Genomic DNA, 22871 nt, shown 5'->3' on the forward strand with positions numbered 1-22871 from the left:
GTGTACTCAACAGAAAATCCAAACACTGCAATGGAAAAATTTAATGATGTTTTAACAAACCTTATTAAAAAATGTACTGATATTAAAAAATGTACTAGGAAGAACACAAAATTTGCACCATGGTTAACGAATACCCTATTGAAATCCATCAATACTAAAAACGATTTGTTTGCGGAACTGACCAACAACCCACACAACGAACAATTGAAACACTATTACAAAAATTATAAGAATACACTCACCAATTTAATGAATAGAGCTAAGCGCGACTACTACCGAGAAGAAATTAAAAATAACTCGTGCAATTCAAAGAAACTCTGGAATACAGTGCAGAGCATCACTGGTAAAAAACAATCAGAGAAACAAATACAGAGTATAAAAAATGACAAAGGTGAATTATTGAATGGAAAGAGGGAAATTGCAAACGAATTCAATAACAGATTCATTGAAACTGGTAAAACATTGGCTGAACAAATTATTAGGAACCCAAATTTCAAAACAAACACAACACGACTAATAAATTCTATAAGTATCCGTCCTACCGATACGACTGAAGTAAAGACTCTTATCAATGAACTGAAAAATAAAAAATCCGCAGGGGAAGATCAAATACGAGCAGAAACACTAAAACAAATCTCAGGCAATATCGTTATTCCTCTCACTCATACCTTAAATCGATGTCTAGATAAGGGGATATGGCCAACTACTCTCAAAAAATCAGTCGTCATCCCGATACACAAAAGTGGGGACAAAAACATTGTTACCAATTATAGACCCATTTCACTGATAACGAATCTATAAAAAATATTCGAGAAATTATTGAAAACCAGACTCTTATCTTTTATAAATAAATTTAAACTTCTTTCTTGTAAACAGTTTGGCTTTAGAGAACAAATCTCCACGGTGGATGCTATCCTATACATCACAGAGAAAATACACCAAGCTCTGGAAATGGGAACTCCATGTCTTTGCTTATTCATAGATTTAAAAAAAGCATTTGATACTGTCAGCCATAAGCTACTCCTAGAGACACTAGAAAAAATAGGAATAAGAGGTAATTGTTATAACCTCATTGAAAGCTATTTAAATGAAAGGACACAGAAAGTGAAAATTGGTGATGATTCAAGTAACTCAAAAATCATTGAATATGGAATACCGCAAGGCACAGTCCTAAGTCCATTGTTATTCAACCTATATGTGAATGAATTGTTCTCAGTTGCTAGTAAAGGTGATATCGTAGGATATGCTGATGACACTGTTATCTTTTATCAAGCTCCATCATGGCAGGAACTAAAAAATACTACAGAAATAGATTTCAAATTTATTAAAGAATGGTTCGATAACAAACTATTGACAGTCAACTTCGAAAAAACCCACGTTCTTCCTTTCAGTTGCAACAAATCTGGCATCCCTCCTTTTCGCCACCTAGAAATAAATATATATGGAAAAATGTTAAAACTGAATACTACAACTGAGACAAAATATTTAGGAATATATCTGGACACACATCTTAAATGGGATTATCATATAAAATACGTGACCAAAAAACTCCAAACCATTTTATATAAATTCAAATATCTGAACACTTACTTACCCATAGAAGAAATGAAAGTAATATATTCCTCTCTCGTAGAAAGTCATATCCGATATGGTATTGAAGCCTGGGGTGTTGCGCTTAAAACCCATCTCAATCGACTAGAAGTGATACAGAGACGATTCTTGAAATTAATGCTACAGAAAAGCTCTAGATACAACTCTGATAGCCTCTACAAAGAAATAAAAATCATGGATATCAGGCAATTATTTTACCTTTGTGTGAATATGAAATACCACTTTCAAAAACATAAAGCTGATATTCCTAACCATGAATACAATACTCGAAACCGTAACAAACACATCCTACCGCATGCTACAAAATCAAAAACTCAAAGAGCATACTCTTATGTTTCAATAAAAATTTATAATACCCTACCAGGAGATATAAAAAAATGTAAAAGTAAACAAAACTTCAAGAAAAAGTTAGAGAAATATATCAATGAAAATGAAAGGAATATGATCTCCCAACTATTTGAACCCTAGTGGAATACAACCAATGTATGTCATTTAACTGTTTTTGTATTATTTGAATTGTATTCTTTATAGAATTTGAGCTGACTATATATATTAGTTTTAGAGTTGTATATTTTTAAAATTTTACCATTTGATAATTTTTATACATATATTTTTCCTTTTTTATTTGTCTATTTATCTGTTAATTTCAAGGAAACAAGTACTTTGTACTTATCCTTAATCACTTGTTCACTCCATGCAATTGTATTATTCATATATATTCATATATTGTTTTTTTTTACTGTGAATAAAGTGTCTATTATTATTATTATTATTATTATTAATTATTGAAAGTTCCACCATTTTGTAGTAGTTGAAAGTTGGTCCATCTTTTTGTAGTGGAAGATACTGACATTATATTCTAGGATTGGGAAGCATTCGTCAGGAGCTTCATAAAGGTGTGTCACAAGGCATCCCTTTCCATTCAATTTATTTTCCAAGATGGCGCCCTGTTGCCATTTTGAAAGTTTCATCTGTCAATTCACTTCAAGATATAGTATTGTTGCATTAATTTCATCATCCCAAATTTCAATTTTTCGAGTTGACCCCTTCAAAAAATAAAGGGGGGGATATTAAAGAAAAGCTCTGTATAAAGGATGTATGGTATCAAACATATACAACAATGAATGTTTATGATGGATGATGGAGTCCATTATTAGGCAACACAAACGGGGCCGTTAAATGGATATTCATGTAGGATTCCCATTACGAATATCTTGTTATGGACTCAAGAAGTGCTCCGAAAGGATATGCATAGAAAGTTAAAGATCAAATTTTGACTTATTTCATCGAAAGCTTTGCTGAAATTCGTATTAATCAAATCCACATGAATCTGATCGTTCATACTCTCTATAACATAATCTGTAAATCTACTAAATTAGTATCAATGAATCTACAGAGGAAGAACTATGTCTATTATCCTATTTTGTGTATGACTTAAAAAAATTTCATGCATAATCTTTTCAAACAATTTCTTGGCAATACATAGTTTGCTTATAGGTCTATAATTTTCAATATTACGCTTATCAGGAATATTTCCTAACTAGAAAATATTTCTATGCGGAGGGATGAATTATAACCCTTTGTGAGCAGGTGGTTCCATATAGATACCACAAATAAAATAATCTGCTGCAGGCGCAGCAGATTATTTTATTTGTGCAGTGCAGTGTTTTATTATATTATGTTCGTTAGGTGTTTGAATTGATTCGTGAAATATATTTCATCACTAGGATATACAAAAAAACATGTATTTGTGCTTATGAAAATGAGTGGTTCCATACGGAACCACAAGGCTGCAAGTGCTTGTCTATATAACATTTTTTTTCAGATTATTCAAACATGGACCTGAGTAAAGTAACGTCGGATGATGCCTGTACTCTGGTTGATGAGATACCTTCAGAGGTAGACTCTTACACTTCAGGTGCCCCATCTGAGGATGATATAGATATACTTGATGATGATGATTTTGTTGAGGTCCAACATAATCCTACTGATAGTATTAGTTCAGAACACGATAGTGAGGATGAATTACCACTTTCAAATTTCGTCAAAAAACCTATAGAGTGGACGAAAAACTTGAATTTTGCAAACAAACCAATGGCATTCATAGAAGATTTTGGTCCTAACATTCCTGAAAATATCGAGACTTCAACTGATATAGTCCTGTGCTTGTTCACAACAGAACTTATCGGCAAAATAGTTTTCGAAACCAATTTATATGCTACACAGCAATTTGGCAATCGCCTCCTGCTAACCGACTCGGACGAAATCAAATGTTTTCCTGGTATAAATCTGATGATGCGGCTCACAAAGAAACCTAGTAACCGTGAATATTGGTCTTCCAAAATGTAGATGCGAGATAATTTCATATCGTCTTCCATGTCTCGTGATCGTTTCAGTTGGCTGTTGACTAATATGCACCTAAATGATAATGATTTCCAACCAAAAGTAGGTGGAACAGGATTCGACAAGTTGTATAAGATACGATCAATGCTTGACATACTGTCAGACACTTTTGGAAAATGTTACAAGCCCAGCGCAAATCAAAGTATCGACGAATCAATAGTGAAATTCAAGGGGATAATAGGATTTCGCCAGTATATGCCACTCAAGTCAATCAAGAGGGCCCATAAAATATGGATGAGAGCAGACCAGTCTGCATTTGTGTCACGATTTCAGATTTATACAGGAAAATTTGATGGGGGTGAAGAAGGCTTAGGTCCTAGAGTCGTTAAAGACTTGACACGTCCACTTGTAAGAAAACACCACAAGGTGTTTTTCGATAACTTCTTTACTTCCGTCACGCTTCTGAATGATTTGCTGAAGGACAACAATTATGGTTGTGGAACAATAAGAAGAAGACGCGAAAATGAACCAATGGATATAGTAAATAATAATACAAAAGTTGATAGAGGTATATGCGATTGGACACTCAGCAAAGAAGGTTTATTTTATCTGAAGTGGATGGATAATAAACCAGTTTTATTTCTGAGCAATTTCCATAGTCCAGCTGATGTTCAAACTGTTCCGAGAAAGCAGAAGGATGGTTCGTCTGGGAATATTGATTGCTTGAAACTGGTAAAAGATTATAATTCCCATATGGAATATGTAGATCAATCCGATATGTTCGTTTCCTTAAACAAAGTGAACCGAAAATTGAGAAAATGGTGGCATAGGTTGTTCTGGCATTTCTTGGATCTTACCATAGTGAGTGCCTTTATAATATTCAGAGACCGGACACCAGACACACGAAGCATGAATCTGAAAGATTTCAGACTGGCTGTTGCTATAGGATTGATTGGTGCCGACCTCAGTATGCCTAAGAAAGACAAAAGGGCTACAGAAGATATACCCAATAAATTCAAGGTTTCAGCTCCCGCTGAAATAAGATTTGATAAATTTGCACATTTACCAGTTCTTGATACAAAGGTTAGGTGTGCACATTGTAGCACACGCTCCCAGCCTCACAGTACTAGATGGCTTCAACTGCAACGCTGGACCCTGTATAACCAAAGCTTCAAACTGTTTTTTTTTTCAATTTCACCAACTATGAATTTGTTACTTTTGGTTCCATTCAACTTTTTTTCTCATAGCTTCCTTGTGGTCATGATTTGGAACCAAATGATTGTGAAAAAAGGATTATAAAAATATATTTTCTTCTTGCAAAATTGTTGTTTACCAATCTTTTTACTATACCCTACAATCCAAAATTATAGTTTTTTGAATAAAAAGTTAACTCGTCCTCAAAGGGATAAATATGGAAAAGCGGTAGTATCCAGTTATATTTACATTTTTTTATGAATAGCCCCTGGTATAAGATATAAAATATTGTGCAAGATTTAACGAAAAAAAATCCATGAGTGTAATCATATTGAAATGCGAGATTACACGAAATTTGAAACATTGAGGCTAATATTTCATTTTGACATAGTAACATTCAACTTCGTTTGTGAAAAATTAACTTCGTTTGTGAATAATATATTTGATTTTCATTCTGTTGGTGAAATATATCACGAACAGACTAAAATAAAAGTGGTTCATGAGTAAACTCAATAGGCACTGACTACGAAAAATAAACATTACCTTTCATAGATATTTTCATTGCCTCGAGTAAGAGATAAGACAAATAACATTATCTTTCACATTCACGGTGTAATCTCATTTGTATCTCATCAAAATGATAAAGTAAACAAAACACAAAGTTACTCTAAATCTAAAAACAATGTTCGTGAATCTTGAAAATTGTTAATTGAGAGATTTCAAATCTGTTGTGGCAAATTATCATCATATGATAAAATGATTGAGAAAGTCTTTTTTCATAAGGGTACGCTTTTCCAGGTTTTTGTGTCTTTTACTGGTGAGTTGCATTTTAATAACGATAAAAAAAGAACCCCAGTTTCACTCTTGTCTTTTACTGGTGAGTTGAATTTTAATAACGATAAAAAAACCCCAGTTTCACTCTTGATGGTTAATTCTGTTGGTAAATTCTCTGTTCTCAAGGATTTCAGAGTTGAATAAAATAGTTTTCGGGTGTCTTCGCTATCTTCTTCCACTTCTCTCCGAAATTAGTCCATGTCTCTTTTTTGGATTCCATGACCATTTTCTTTCTTTTGTATCTTTGTTTTCTATACGCATCATATTTTTCTGTCGTCTTATAGACCAGCTAATATTTCCATGCTTTTTTAATTCGTTTTGTTTGTGATATCGGCAGTCCACCTAGCAGTACATTTTTTGTGGCAGGAATTACTTACACAACAGAAAGACATACTTAATAGATGGAAATAATATTTTGAGGGAATGTTTAAAACTAAATCTGAAATAGCTAGAAATATAGATATATGAACAGTGACACAAGAAAATACAGAGGATCTGATCCTGGAAGAGCTAACTGGAACAATGAAAACACTTAAAAATGATAAAGCCCCTGGAAACGATAAAATAACAGCGGAAATGCTTTAATGTATGGGACGGAAAGCACACGAAATTCTACTTGCAATAATCAACAAGGTTTAGAGAGAAGAACAAATACCTCTCGATTGGCAAACCGCACTGATCGTACATTCTATAAAAAAGGAAAGAGAAATTGTAACAATTATAGAGTCCTAACACCGCTAAGCGTTATAAAAACGAGAATAAAACAAAAATAGAGTCTACACTATATGAAGCACAAAATGGATTAACGAAAGAAAGGAGAAAGACCACATATTCATAATGAAACTAGTAACAAACCAAAAACTGAACCAAGAAAAGAGAATGATATATATACATATATATATATATATATATATATATATATATATATATATATATATATGTGATATATATATATATATATATATATATATATATATATATATATATATATATATATATATATATATATATATATCAGGAGGGACACTGAGTCCAATACTTTTTATGATACTCACGAATGAGATAGTTAAGAAATGTACAGCGATGAGTAAAAACCTAAATGAAGGATACAGAAAACTGCAAAGAGTAGAAATATCTGAAGGAACATTTGCAGACGATTTTGTGATCATAGCAGATAGCGAAGAAGAATTACAAAAAAATTTGGATATATGGAATGAAGTATTGACTGATTACGGATTGAAGTTAAATAAAAACAAAACACAGGTAATTACAATAGACGAAAATAGAAAATAGATACGAATAGGAATAAGAGGAACAAGAATAAAACATGTAATATCGTACAAATATTTTGGAGCTATACAGATGAGAAGGGAATACAAGATGCAGATATCAACAACAAATATTTTGGAGCTATACAGATGAGAAGGGAATACAAGATGCAGATATCAACAACAGAATCGAGAAAACATTGAAACTTCACTATGCCAATAATAAAACATTCATTAACAAAAAGAGATACCACGCAAAACTGAACTGAAAGTATTTAAACCCATATACCGACCAATGTTAACATACGGCTGTGAATAATGGATATTCACAGAACAGAAAAAGTAGAATCCAAGCTCTTGAAATGAAATACCTCAGACGAGTGGAAGGAATTACGGAAATCGATAGTATAAGAAATGTGGACATAAGAAAAGAACTCGAAGTACAGCCAATACTAGAATTTGTAGAAGAAAGACAACTCAACTGGTGGGGACACTTGTATCGAATGACAAGACAAGACTAACTAGAAAAGTTTGGAAAGCAAGAATCCAGAAGAATAAGAAAAAAGCTAAACCAAGAAAAATATGAGAAAAGACAATAGGGCATATACTGGAAAAAAGAGGCGTAACATAGGCAGACGCGAAACATTTAAGAACTAACAGAAAAACATGGATATCATTTTGTAAAAATAATTGTTGTTGGACGAGAGCCCAACTTTCCATAGAACCATGAATCAGCAGAAGGCAAAAAGTCGCCTTCTCACAATCTTCAGGCAACTCATCTTCGGAAATATTATACGAATTATTCATGTACTATAACGATGTGATGATCATTAGAGTTGAGAATATTATTTCAATAGTATTGTTTCTAAAAGCCGAGAGTGCATTTTCGAAATTCTTGTGAGATTCATCATTATATATTGTATCAACTATCGAGTTAATAGCAGATGGTTTTTGTGTTGAAAGGTATGTCTGTATTGACCACTTTCAACAGATTTATATGATCATTCAAAATATTTGTTCTCGTAATTCACGAATTACGATGTCTTTCTGATTTATTATATACTTGAATAGATTGAAGTCTATCTTGTCTTAGTCTTGGTCATCCAAGGCACAGGCTTTGGTACTCGCAGAGCAGTTTATCACATTGTTGCTGATGACTTTCATATTTTTTGGTTTTGCACAACCTGGGTGATATACATTGTGACCCTTTTCACATTTTAAAACTTGTTTCACGATTGCAATTATTGCAATCATTGAGAGAAGTGATCGACTGTACGTCCGACTCGCCTGCCATCTTACACCGATGGACCAACCTGACTGTTCTATTGTCTTGAAGAAATAAAATTGATTTGATTTTATGGTAAAAATTTCATATTCACGAAAAAAATTGGAAGATGATTTTATAGATGGAAAAGTCTTTTAATCCTTTTGCAGTATCATGGACGTGAATCAGTGACTCGAATCCAAAATCGATTTCACCGACACTAATTTCAATTATTTTTCAGTAAATATGATCGCTTTGACAGATGGAATGGCAGGAGGATGGACCGCACCAATGATCCCTTACTTTCTGAGCGAGAAAAGTCACATAAAGATGACAAGGAACGCTGCCGATTGGCTGGAAACCTCTATGCTGATTGGCGCATTGGTTGGACTCCCAAATACCTTCTATCTAGTGCGTAAATTTGGAAGAAGAAAATCACTTATGTTCGCTCTGTCTACAGTGATAGTCTGTTGGATTCTCATCGCAATTGGAGACAGAGTGGAATATCTCTACGTTGCGAGATTTTTCAGCGGGGCTGGTTTGAATATGGCCTTCGTTGCAGTGCCTATGTATATTTCAGAGATTTCTCACAAAAATATAAGAGGGTTTCTCTCCAGTATAGGTTACGTTATGATGCTGGTAGGGGTGTTAATAATGTATAGTGTTGGTCCATTTTTAGCTTATTTTGTGTCTCCTGTGATAGCTATCAGCTTGTTGGGCGTCGAACTGGTTGTATGTATTTTCCTGCCAGAATCTCCCTATTATTTGTTGACCTTGAATCGCTACGAGGACGCTAGGATATCTTTATCAAGGTAATTGAATTAAATTTATTGACTATTTCATATAACTATTATTCACTCTGTGGCCTAATTTTATTTCAGTTTTATCAACAAATCAGATATCTCATAACCCTCCAACAGCTCCATTATATTCTAAAGAAATTTTTTCAATTTTGAGTTTCATAGTTCTTATAATCATGAGAACTGATCTTTTGGGAATTTATTAAGAACCAATAATTTCATTGATGCATTCATTATATTTTTTCATCTTTTATAGAAGAAAATCATATCTTCAACGAAGAGTTCGAAATTTTACACAGAAAATAAAGGTTTGAAACTGAATCATTTGGAAGTAACGTATATTAATAAACTTAAAAATTCTAATGAATGACCAACTGAATTTGAATAGACTACCAATATTGAACTTGTTTTCTTAAAAAACCGAGAAAGTATTATTATTTTTGACTTGAGAAGTAAGGTGATATGTTTCAGGTAATCATAATTGAAGAGGTAGCAGAGGTATATAAAAATTGTAGAGGTTTAGGTGATTTGATGAAGGTGGAATCAATTGTAATTACCTGCGATATATAAATATTAGCGTAAGAAGCAACTTGTAGTATTGAAATCACTGTTGAAGAAGCTACTGTGTTGGTGAAACATGTGATATATTTTCCAAATGAAGTTTGTGCAGATCAAATCATGAGGTGTAGTTTAACCAAGGAATAACCCTTTCACCCGATGTTTCATCTGAGGATAGTGAGGTTCACTGAATATATCAACCTCAGGAAACTATTATGAATTGGAAGGTGATGAACATATTCCAAACCAGAATTTTGAAAATATAATGATGGTTGACAGTTACAGAAGTTACAAATAACGACGAATAAGTTGGATAACGATATGTTCAGTACAACGAATTGTTTTCAAAAAAGTTATTATGACAGAATTTAACTCAGTTGATTCATTAAAAGTTCTGTTCCGTCATTGGGTAAATCACAACATGTGACCATGTTGTGAGTGTTCGAATTCTCAACAGTTTTTATTGTGTGTATTAAATTTTTGAACACCTTTTTGTGATTTGGAATCTGATATACCTGATTAAGCTATATTGACTATATTGTTCTATGTTATATGCCATTTTCCTTCAAAACTTTGGGTGTTTGCCATGTTACATTGAAAACATGAGATTGTGTATACGACGCGACATCCAAATATTGAATGAAATTTTGAATTGTTCATGAGTTGAATTTTTAACTGGTTCAACAATCTCACATTGGTACTTTTCATAACAGTTATTTCATTATAGGACTTTTCTGATATAAGGAACATAACTTGTGGTGATTTATCCAGTCATTGTCATTTTTAATGAATACAGATAATTTATTTCATTATTTTTTTCCATGCACCACAGTGAAAAAGTGTTTTAATTTTTCGGTTTCTTATAATTATGTTAAAATAACTGAAGCTTTTCTGAAGAAGATAACTAACATTTTCTATAATTTGGGAAAATGAAAAATTCTCAATGAAAAAATGAAAAAAATCTGTCTGCCTTGAGATTGAGATACCTTGAGATTGAATTGGTAAACATTTCATCTCAATTTGGGTAGGAAAGGTTTCGGCTTTCTACTTCTACATCTTTATACAAAAAACTGGGAATATTCTAAAGAAAGGAAGGAATCAATCAATTAAAAAAACTCTATACAAAGATGTGTTGATCATGCAAAGAAGTAACTTTCAGACACAAACTGAAAAAAAAGCCCTCTTGAAACAGCGAATTTCACATGAACATTGAATTACACAAAAAAAAAAAATTACAAACAAATACCTTTTTATATGAACACTGAATCATACGAAAAACACGTCTCTCTATTCAGTTTGTATTCCATACATTCGTTATGGAATTGAGTTAGATATCATTCACAGGATTCCTACACAATAAAGTGAATAAAAAAAGTAAAATTTCACTTACATGGAAAACTGTCATCCACTGAGTACACTGAAATGAGCTTATGATCAATTTAGAGTGGGATCATTGTACTCTGAATAAGTTTATGAATGCAACTCAGACACTTAATTAAATAAAAATGTGGATCATATTTTCAAACCCATTTTTGTACCAAAAATTTATAGATTTTTTTTGCGAGCAGAAAATATGTCTATTAATTTTCAGAGATATACAGACTCTGAATATGAAAATACAAAATGATTTCTGTATGATTCCAAACTGCTTGTGAAAATAGTTACGAGTTTATCAAAAGTCTGATGGAATGAATTGTGAATATTACAAAAAATCATAGAAATAGTGCTAACAAGTTTGGTGATTCGAATATTCAATGAAGATATCGATGAATTGATTGCAATCGGTAAAAATGTTTCATGATTTTGTTTGTTTTGTAAGGGTTTAGTTACTATCAATTATTCAACGAAAGGAAATAAAACAAAACCAAAGAACAATAACTTCAGCTAATAGAACATATGCTTTTTGATTCTCCAGCAATTTTGAATTCACAGAAGCTAATCAATGAAGATTGCCACAGCATTTTCAATCAGTCGAGTAACAACATGGAAAGTGATCAATTTTGGTTCACTATTTGAATGGGAGGAGAGTGCAGGCTACTGAAAGATTTTTAAAACTTCTGAGTTGATAGTGTAGTCAAATTCAAGCATCACCTTCCTCAAAAAAATGCTAAAATAATATCGAAAATAATATTATTTATATTCACAATGTATTTCTCTCCATGGAAATAGATGAACGAAAACACCGAAAGAGATATTATCTTTGGAGGTTCCTGTGAATTTAGAATGATTGATATATCATTGACTACCAAGATCTTTGAAATAGTCTCAATAATTTTTTCATGCTCTGTGAATGAGCTGTTAAATAAAAGAATATGAGTATAAACTCGACTCCAATCAATCTAATAATAACACTGATGATTTTCAAACAAGACTCAACCTCTAACGGAAGCAAGAAACTCTTTGGAAGGTTCGAAATAGATGAACATTTCAACCTAGCAGACCAATGTTATAATATTCATGCAGTCATTGTTCACTGTGGTTCTGGCGTTGAATGTGGTCATTATTACGCCTTGGTCAAAGAAGAAACGGCCTGGTATAAGTTTGACGATAGTCGTGTCACGAAGTGTTCTGGTGATGCATTGAATTTATTGGAGCCTCTGGAGACCCCCTACATTTTGTTTTATGAGAGAGAGGACATTGTTAGATCAAGATCTTCAGATGATGTGGTGCTGCAGATTTTTCCGGGTTTTCCTGCAGCTGAAAAAGCAAATGCGCCACTGGAATCAATGAAGTCGCCCCGGAGCGCCAATTAATTTTTATTGTTGTATTTATTTTATTTTTATATAGATATATTTTTATCGTATAATTAAATAATATTTGACAGGTATCACAATATTTATAAAATGTATGACAGAAATGAAATTTGAAATTATTTATCACTGTTTAGAATGGTAAGAAATATCTCTATATATGTTGGATCATAATCCCAAACCAATTTGGAATTCAAAAAATATAGAAAGAAGTACCAAGAACCGGGAATAAGAAACTCAGAACATAAGGAACATTTTATAACATCTAAGACAACAATATAGACAAACAGTATATTATGTACGTATAAATTTCAGAATAGCACAATGCGAATGATTTTTCAAGAGAAAAAAATTATGACCAGCTCATTTCATGCTAGAAAGTAGTTTTTTACGATTTCCACTGAAATTAGGCGACCTATCTGAAAAAGTATTAGTCAAAATTTGTGTGTATTATAAGAGTCACTTCTGTGAAAACAATTTTCCACTGCCTGAAATTTTACTAAAATAAATTGGGAATTTTTTTTTTGGTTTGGTAAATTTTCTCCCACAAAAATTTATGTTTTTCACGAAGTTCGGTGATGCGCTATAATTTTTTGCATCAAAACGGCCATCTTGAGATTCTATTCTGATCTAAAATTCAGAATATATCGATGTGTTAGAAACAATTACTTCTGTCGTAGATGGAAAAAATATTTTTTTTGAAAACAGGGTGTTTCCTAACTATGATACGAAACTTCAGAGGGTGATTCTTTAGGCAGGTTCAAGAAAAAAGTTCAACTATCAACATAGGTCCCAAGCTGCTTCGTTTCTGAGATACATCCTTGAAATTTGCTACAGTTATTTGAAGCGATAAGGCGCTTATTGAGCCTTAGCTAGATTAAAATTATTAGATTCAGTGGAGTCTCAGTCGGCACCAAAGCCAACAAGATTAGAAAAAAAAGTACGCCACTAAATTGTTGTAGTTTTTAATTTTTTTTTAGATTAATCAACTAAACTACAACTTTTTTGTCGTTGAAGACACTTTGCATATCATGAACACCTGCTTTGGAAACCAGCTGACAGTGATAGTGTTGTCATATAAGTGAAAGTCATAGTGGTCAATTAGCAGTGATTCCATCATGAATATTGTTACTTACGCTGAAATGGCTGATATGCACTTCATTTATTGATTAGCAAATGGAAATGCAGAAGAAGCACGGATAATTTACCAGGACAGATATCCTAATGAAGTAATTCCACATGATAAAACATTTAGAACGCTACATACACGATTATGTGAAAATGGGAGTTTTAATAAAAATGCAGGTGGTGGAAGAACAGAAACTGTAATAACGCCTGAACTAGAAGATACTATACCTGATAGATGAAGATCCTACAAATAGTACTAGGAAGATTGCACTGCAGCTGAAAGTCAACCCAAAAACCGTATGGACAGTTCTGAAAAGAAACCTAAATCCATATCACATACAGCTCTACTATCTCTGGATAAAGGTGATTGATTCATACGATGGCAAACAATAATAATTTTTTACCAAATATTTTATTCACGGACGAAGCGAATTTTTCACGAGATGCTGTAATGAACTATCACGATGACCATTTTTGGGCCGACGAGAATCCCCACGTTATCAGAGAAAGTCATTTTCAGCAACAATTTTTGCTGAACGTTTGGGTAGAAATGATTGGTGACTACCTAATTGGATCATTTTTGCTACTAGCAAGAGTGCCGGTACTTGTAAGAGGCAACATGTGGTTTATGCATGACGAGGTTCCTGCTCATTTTGATGTTCTTGCTCATCAGCATCTCGACATCACCTACCCTAATCGCTGGATTGGACGTGCAGGACCTCAAAATTGGCCAGCTCGCAGTCCTGATAAGAGTCTTCCAGATTTCTTTGCATGGGGTCATCTGAAAGCTTTTGTTCATAAAACGCATGTACTAGATGTGAATGACTTGAGGAATCGAATAATTGACAATTGCAATATCATGAAAAATATTCCAGGTATTTTTGAACTTGTCAGACAATCGATGAAAAATCGATTTCAGTCGTGTATTTTATCAGTAGGTGGAAATTTTGCTCATTTACTTTGAGTTCGAGATTGTTTATCAGTTACTTTTGATTTTTATTTGATGTTGTCCATGGATAGTTTTCAGAAGTGATTTTTCCCGAAAACGAAGCTTGATATGAAGAAAACACAAACAATGAAAAAGTTGTATTTTTGGTTGGTTAATCTAAAAACTTCCAACTCCCTGTATCTCAGAAACGTTACAACACCAGACTTATGTTTATGGGAAATTTTTTTCTTAAAACAACCTTACAAGTCACTCACCAAAGTTTCGTACCGTAGGTAGGAAACACCCTGTATATAAGTATGTTAGATATATTGGCGATGAATAATCAGAAAAATCGAACAATTTCCTTCGACTTTCAATGTAGACTGTATCTCAAAATAGATTTCAACAACAATATGTGCCATTGCTAGATTTGAAGATTGAAAAGATAATTCATACATATAATATAGAAAATGAACGGGATAAAACATGTGGCAACATGGTGACGAACGGTGACGAGGTATCGAATTTGTCAAGTATATTCCCGTAGAAATCATTTCGAAGAAGTGAGAAAACCGGCTGTATTCAAAATGTATGGAATAAATAATATCTCCTAAATAACCTCCTTCAATTCAATCAATATTCATTTTGGTTCCTTATCATATCTGGAGTGAAATTTACACTGTTCATTATATTTTGGTATGCAGAAAACAGACCCAGAAATATTTTTATTCGTCAAGTGATAAATTCGTTTTATTTTTTGTTCCCAAAGAGTTACAAGTTCTGATATTAATTTCAATTGAACATGGTTAGCCTGTCATCGACAGTTTCGTAGTCCAGTCATTATAGTAAGTTCACCTCGGAATTCGAGATACCCAGCTGTAAGTCTGTAAATACTTGTATATTGACACCCTAAACGTTGTCTCAAAACCTACATATGGTAGGGTGTAAGCAACTATTAAATTTTGAAGTCAAAGGTCACAAAAATCGGTTTTTTACGTTTTTTTGGAAATATCTCATTTCCTATGGGTTTTTTGCTATTTGTATTCTACCAATATTGTAGAATACAAAATTCTCTACAAATTTTGTTCGAAAAAATTTTATATACGGTGAACCGTTTTCGAGATAGAGGGCGGAGAGCACGCGGACACAGCATCACTTCAGGTCAACCGGTGCCTCCGGTCGAAAACGCGCCATATATACTTAATGAACTATCGATAAATCAATGATTATAAATATTTGTCAATTTTTATTAACTATTATATTATATTTTATCATTTTTTTCCTAACTCATCCACTTTTTATTCAGTATTAATTTATTTAACAACACTTACCTGCCCATGTAATTGCAGAATTGTTAATGAAAATATAGGAATTATATTTGAATTTCAACCTAATTGATATTTATAACTTCTTACATGATGAAAAAAAACAAATAAATTATGAATTAATCTTTTTATTAAAAAATATCATTGAATACATTTATTTTTATTGAAAGTAAAGAAATGGAACAAAGGGTACAAAAACTACAATTTATAATTTTAATCATCTTCTTCCTCTTCATCGTCGTCTTCTGGCAAATTTCAAACTGGTCTTCATTATCGTCTTCAACGACATTTGTCTCAAGTTCTTCCATGATTTCGGGGTCAAAGGTTCCATCTTCGTTAATGTCGCTCTGATATGGTAGAGCATTGAGACAAGCTTGCCCATTACATTGGCCACAAGCTAAAGAGCATTGCAAGCCCGCTTTCCTGCATCCGCATCGCGAACCACAACCACTCTTACAGTTGCAGAAAATTGTATTTAGCAAATCTTCTGGAGCAGGTGGTAAAATTGTCATGATAGGCTCCAGAAAATCGTTTCGCATTGCCCAACACCATACCTGGGATTCCAAATCATGTCCTAACCAAGTTTGAACTTGATAATATACACGGTTGAAATGTTGATGAGCAGCTGCACTTGTTGGTGGAATATTTGAAAGCTGCACAGGTTTATTAAGTTTTGTAGACTTGACGTAATGCATATAACGAAGATGATCGAGACTTTTCACAGATTTCGGAGCATTATAGACTACCAATAAGGTTTGAGTTCCACTCTCTAATAATCTCTGGGCCGAACAATTTTCTTCCTCAAATGCTGCAGCTAGTTTATCCAAATTTGCCAGTTTCTCAAAAACTTTTAAAAATAATTTTTTCCCTTTTTAAAAAGCGCAGAAGTTGTGTCACAGCCACTTAATGCGTGCAGAAATAAAATATGTTTTTTTAGAATGAGGATAATCATCAAAACTTTTAGTCGAGTATATCTCCGTTTTTACATTACCTTTCCCAACTTTTTTAAAGAAAATTTCTTGTTCGTAAGACAGTGTACGCCCAATTGAAATGACAAGTAAATCAATATCTTGTCCTATTATAACTGCAGTTTTTTTAGACTTTGATTCTGCAATTGCAGTTTCAACAATGAGAACATCCGCATCATCTCTGGCTTGTTTAGTAGTAATATTTGCAGCTTGTAATTTTTTAATCAACATATTAATGAACTTATCTTTGTTATTTCGATTTGATAAGAAACAAACTTCATACGTTTTTGAAAGTGCAGCAGGTCTTCTCTGCTGCTCCATAGCTTTTACGTTCTTACTGTAGTCTGAATATCCGTCAAATACAACAATTATTTTGAAACTGTAATGCCTTTGTAAATAATTCATGTATTTATCAAAAATCTATATAAATATATAAAATATGATTTAAGTTTTTCTCTTAATTATTTTTTAATTTTAGTAAACGGTTATCAGTATTATTGAATAGATATAGATTCAATGCATGAGGAAAATGATAAAATATAATATAATAGTTAATAAAAATTGACAAATATTTATAATCATTGATTTATCGATATTTCATCAACTATACAGGATGATTCACGGTGGATGGCACATTAGACGTTTCTGATGAACCAGACAACGGATCAGTTTGAAAATTTAATGGAGGGCATATTCGGACATTCTCTAGCCAACTAAAATATTTTCGACAATGCGGTGTTGCCGCTTCTATTAGAAAGCAGTAGCAACTTTGATTTTTCAAATGGAACACTCTGTATATAATATTATTTTTGGAATCTCCAACAATTGCCCGACAACTTTTCTTGATATTTTCCTATGCCTATCTGTTACCGTTTTCGAAATAAAAATTAATTTAAATTTTTTTCTTCGTAAATCATGACTTCTAAAAATGGCGATATCTTTTAGTTAAGAAGTACTATGATATCGAAATTTGGTTCGGAGTTAGGTAATACTTGGACACTTCCCACACGTCAGCCTAATCTCCGTTACTTTAATACAGGGTGGTAAAAAATACAGTTTTTTCGTTTGCTTGAAAAAGTTGCTGAAATTTGATTATTTTAAATGGAACACCCTGTATATTATTGAAAATTCTGAAAGCTGCTGAAACTTGCTTTTTTTCTATGTATATCATACCTATACCTAACTAGTCAAGTTTCGGACTTATGAACATTTATTTGTGAAAATGTCCCTTCAGAATGGTATTTCCATTCGGTATTTGGTAAGCAGGCCATGATTACTATTTGACAGTAGCGTTGTGACATTCTCCTAATAATATCGACATTTTCGTCACTTCAGAAGTTGCAAATACCTTCAAAACGATGGAACAAAACTATTCAAACGAAGTTCTTATGAATTTGTTTATTATTTTTGGACAGTGTGACAAAATTATCAGCAGAACATGTAGAAAGTTCAATGAAATGTATCCGAATCTACCGCCAATGAACCTCAAGAAATTCATACGAATTCAGAACAATTTCAATTTTCAATATATTTGGATAAACTTTAAAAAAGCACCAAGAAACTTGAAATTGGAAATATTGATATGAATAATTATAAAAAAGTAAAACAATCATGTGGAATATTTCAAAATATGTTCGAATCGCTGGCCGTTCACTTCCAAGCACTTTAAATGCGGGTGTTGACTGCTTTCGTGGTGGCAGATCTGATTTCATTGGGATCCAAATCTTCAAATGTTTGGGCAATCCTTTCTAACAATTCATCTCTCGAACGCACGGGTATTTTGTAAACTTTTTCTTTAAACATTCCCCACAAATAAAAATCTAATGGATTAAGATCGGGTGATCTCGCTGGCCAATTCCATGGTCCCAAGCGCCTCATCCACCGATCGTCAAATAGTCTATCCAGTTCTGCGCTCACTTCTCTTGTGCAATGTGCAGGAGCTCCGTCTAGTTGGTACCAACAGTTTCGATAATCTTCGAGTGGCAGATTATCCACGAAACTGTCTACAGTATTCTCCAAAATATTCAGGTAGCTTCTGGATGTTAATGACTCCTCGTATATCACGTACCTCAATTTGTTGTCCATCAACATGCAGAAGACATTAAAACTAAATTTTTCTTGAAATCCGGCTTCTTTTGTGACGTGAGGATTTTCACTGGACCAATAATGACGATTTTTTCTATTGAAAATCCCTTCTCTCGAAAATTTCGATTCATCAGTGCAAATAATTTTATTTTAAAAAAGTGGATCTTCTTGAATGCGTGTCAACAACATTTCACAAAATTCTACTCTCTGTTGAGGATCTTGAGGCTTCATTGCTTGAATTTTGGTGAATTTATAATCATGCATTTTATGTCTTCGCAAGATTCTTTGAACCGATGAATATTTCAAACCCAAATCTTCTTCAGCACTTCTTATCGATGACTCGGGAAATGCGTGAAAATATGCTAAGACATTAATCTGGTTGTCTTCGAAAGTTACGGGTCGAGGCAAGTTTCTTGGTGCTTTCAAAGTTGATCCAAATGCATTGAAATTGTTCTGAATTCGTATAAATTTCTTGAGGTTCATTGGCGGTAGATTCGGATACATTTCATTGAACTTTCTACATGTTCTGCTGATAATTTTGTCACACTGTCCAAAAATAATAAACAAATTCATAAGAACTTCGTTTGAATAGTTTTGTTCCATCGTTTTGAAGGTATTTGCAACTTCTGAAGTGACGAAAATGTCGATATTATTAGGAGAATGTCACAACGCTACTGTCAAATAGTAATCATGGTCTGCTTACCAAATACCGAATGGAAATACTATTCTGAAGGGACATTTTCACAAATAAATGTTCATAAGTCCGAAACTTGACTAGTTAGGTATAGGTATGATATACATAGAAAGGAAGCAAATTCCAGCAGCTTTCAGAATTTTCAATAATATACAGGGTATTCCATTTAAAATAATCAAATTTCAGCAACTTTTTCAAGCAAACGAAAAAACTGTATTTTTTTACCACCCTGTATTAAAGTAACGGAGATTAGGCTGACTTGTGGGAAGTGTCCAAGTATTACCTAACTCCAAACCAAATTTCGATATCATAGTACTTCTTAACTAAAAGATATCGGCATTTTTAGAAGTCATGATTTACGAAGAAAAAAATTGAAATTAATTTTTATTTCGAAAACGGTAACAGATAGGTATAGGGAAATATCAAAAAAAGTTGTCGGGCAATTGTTGGAAATTCCAAAAATAATATTATATACAGAGTGTTCCATTTGAAAAATCAAAGTTGCTACTGCTTTCTAATAGAAGCGGCAACACCGCATTGTCGAAAATATTTTAGTTGGCTAGAGAATATCCGAATATGCCCTCCATTAAATTTTCAAAGTGATCCGTTGTCTGGTTCACCAGAAACGTCTAATGTGCCATCCACTGTGAATCAGCCTGTATATGGCGCGTTTTCGACCGGAGGCACCGGTTGACCTGAAGTGATGCTGTGACCGCGCGCTCTCCGCTCTCTATCTCGAAAACGGTTCACCGTATAAAAAGTTTTTTTGAACAAAATTTGTAGAGAATTTTGTATTCTACAATATTGATAATAAATACAAATACCAAAAAACCCATAGGAAATGAGATATTTTCAAAAATAGCGCAAAAAACCGATTTTTGTGACCTTTGACCTTGAAATTTAATAGTTGCTTACACCCTACTATATGTAGGTTTTGAGACAACTGTTAGGGTGTCAATATACAAGTATTTACAGACTTACAGCTGGGTATCTCGAATTCCGAGATTCTTACCTAATTTAAGCTTAAATGACTGGATTATCGTTGGAAATTCAACTGTATCATTATAACACTCCATAACGTTTTGCATCACTGAATTCAAAGAAACATATTTTTTTCAGATTTCGAGACAATCCAGCTGAAGTTGAAGTGGAACTGAAAGATATGATCGAAGCAATAGAAGCGGAAAGAAACGAGAACAAATCTTCCATCAAGGATCTTTTTCTGGTTGACAGCTACCGGAAATCGTTGATCATTATGATCGTATTAAACACTGCACAGCAATTGAGTAGTTTTGAAGTGATCTTGATGAATATTCACGAAATTCTGGAAAGTGCTGAATCTATATATATCGAATCTTCGACAGCTGCTATTATATTTTCTGCTATTATGTTGGTGGCATCATGTTTAGCTGCTCTTCTAATGGACAATCTTGGCAGAAAGTTCCTGCTGATACTTTCTAGTGTTCTAACTGGCATTTCTCTATCATCTCTGGGTACCTTCCTCAACTTGAAACTATTGGGTTACAACGTGGATTCAGTTAGCTGGATTCCCGTAGTTTCAGTGATGATGTACGCCGCAGTGTTCAAATTTGGGTTAGGAATAGTTCCTTCAGTACTCTGTGCTGAAATATTCTCCCCAAAAATCAAAGCTTTTGGATTGACCGCAGCAGATGGAGTATACGTTGCCTCATCTGTAGTGGCTCTACAACTATTTCTTCAATTGAAAGAAACAGTTGGTATCCATTGGCCTTTTTACATTTTCAGCTGTTGCTCATTTTTAACGTCGCTTTTTGTTGCAATGTTCGTACCGGAAACTAAAGGAAAGACTTTTGAAGAGATACGGATGATTCTCGAGGGCAAATCCGTCTCTAATCATCCAGTTGAAATTAGCTGTGGAGCTGACTTTCGAAAATGAAAATGACTCATCATATACGGCTGATTTGGAATTGCCCATATTTGGAGTGTGAATAGCTGTCAAAGGTGCAACAAATTCTTTCACGGTAATAGCAGTTAATAACTACTCTCGTTCTCGAATGAATAAATTGATAGCTATCATTGCCCCAACGTTTGTTTTATTCACTTGCTGATCATTTCAAGGAAGTCTGACGCCGTTTCAATACCAGATTTGAATAATATTATGAGAAAATCGAATTAGATCGAATTTACCAAAACATTTTTTTCTCTCAGTTCAAAAAAATGAAAATTTCCTGAAAATGTTTCAGTGCCAATAGCACTAAAGTACTTGATACTTCACTAAAATTGTGCATTGAGCATAATTTGTCAAGTATTTTATTTGGTTCACTGCTTTGGCACAGATGAACTTGCAAGAACAATAAACAGATGAACAGAATTACTTTCATTTTTTGACACAAAATCTATTACCAATTGTAACATGATATTTACAATGAGTATTCGATAATTTTTTGTATATTTCACTAGTTCGGACTTCCATTGTGTGATATCTATGTTTCATTAACGGAATTTTTCCTTGACATCTTTAAAAAATCTAAAATTATTCCAATTCACAAGAACGGGAATCTAAACTCACCTGAAAACTATCTTCCTATATCAATTATTCCTATAATTGGAAAAATTATAAAGATTATCGTCAAGAAGAGACTAGCGAAATATTTTGAGGAAAATGAATTTCTGAATGAAAATCAGTATGGTTTTAGGCAGAACCGATGTACCACCCACGCCGTAACGAAACTGGTGAGCGATGTGGTCCATGCTTTTGAGAGAAGTGAACACTATATGCACTCTATGTGACCTAAGTAAAGCTTTTGACTGCATCTCGCATCAGGTATCATTACAGAAATTTGAACATTATGTTGTCAGAGGAATTGCTTACAAATTTTTCGAATCATATTTAACTCAACGAGTTCACGCGGTTTTTCATGGTTCAACATTATCCTCTAGTCAGGAAATTACTTGTGGTATACCTCAATGTTATTATTTACATTAATGATATATTTGAACATCTTCATTACATTAATGGTATTTTATTCGCAGACGATGCTACATTTCATCATTCCGATTCAAATTTAATGAATTTGAAAGAAAAAAACTTGTCAATTTTGCCAGATATAAATAAGTGGCTGATACCAAATAAACTAACACA

At 33.2% G+C, this 22871-nt stretch overlaps 1 protein-coding gene and 1 long non-coding RNA gene across 2 annotated transcripts; one reads left to right on the plus strand and one right to left on the minus strand.

Annotated features, from left to right (window-relative positions):
* Window positions 1-1320: 1320 nt before the first annotated feature.
* Window positions 1321-2381, minus strand: LOC141481913 (uncharacterized). Its single transcript, XR_012465236.1, has 2 exons — window positions 1595-2381; window positions 1321-1425 (listed from the first exon to the last, which is right to left on the minus strand). It is a non-coding gene; the product is annotated as an uncharacterized lncRNA (long non-coding RNA).
* A 3394-nt stretch (window positions 2382-5775) lies between these two features.
* On the plus strand, window positions 5776-22830 carry LOC111512921 (facilitated trehalose transporter Tret1). Its single transcript, XM_023169081.2, has 3 exons — window positions 5776-5965; window positions 8756-9326; window positions 20870-22830. The coding sequence occupies exons 1-3, from the start codon at window positions 5905-5907 to the stop codon at window positions 21663-21665; spliced, it is 1428 nt and encodes a 475-aa protein (XP_023024849.2). The 5' UTR covers window positions 5776-5904; the 3' UTR covers window positions 21666-22830.
* Window positions 22831-22871: the final 41 nt, after the last annotated feature.

The sequence above is a fragment of the Leptinotarsa decemlineata genome, unplaced genomic scaffold (assembly GCF_025532065.1).
Source record: "Leptinotarsa decemlineata unplaced genomic scaffold, Ldec_3_MD MMD2_tig00000576_RagTag_RagTag, whole genome shotgun sequence".
NCBI lineage: Eukaryota > Metazoa > Arthropoda > Insecta > Coleoptera > Chrysomelidae > Leptinotarsa > Leptinotarsa decemlineata.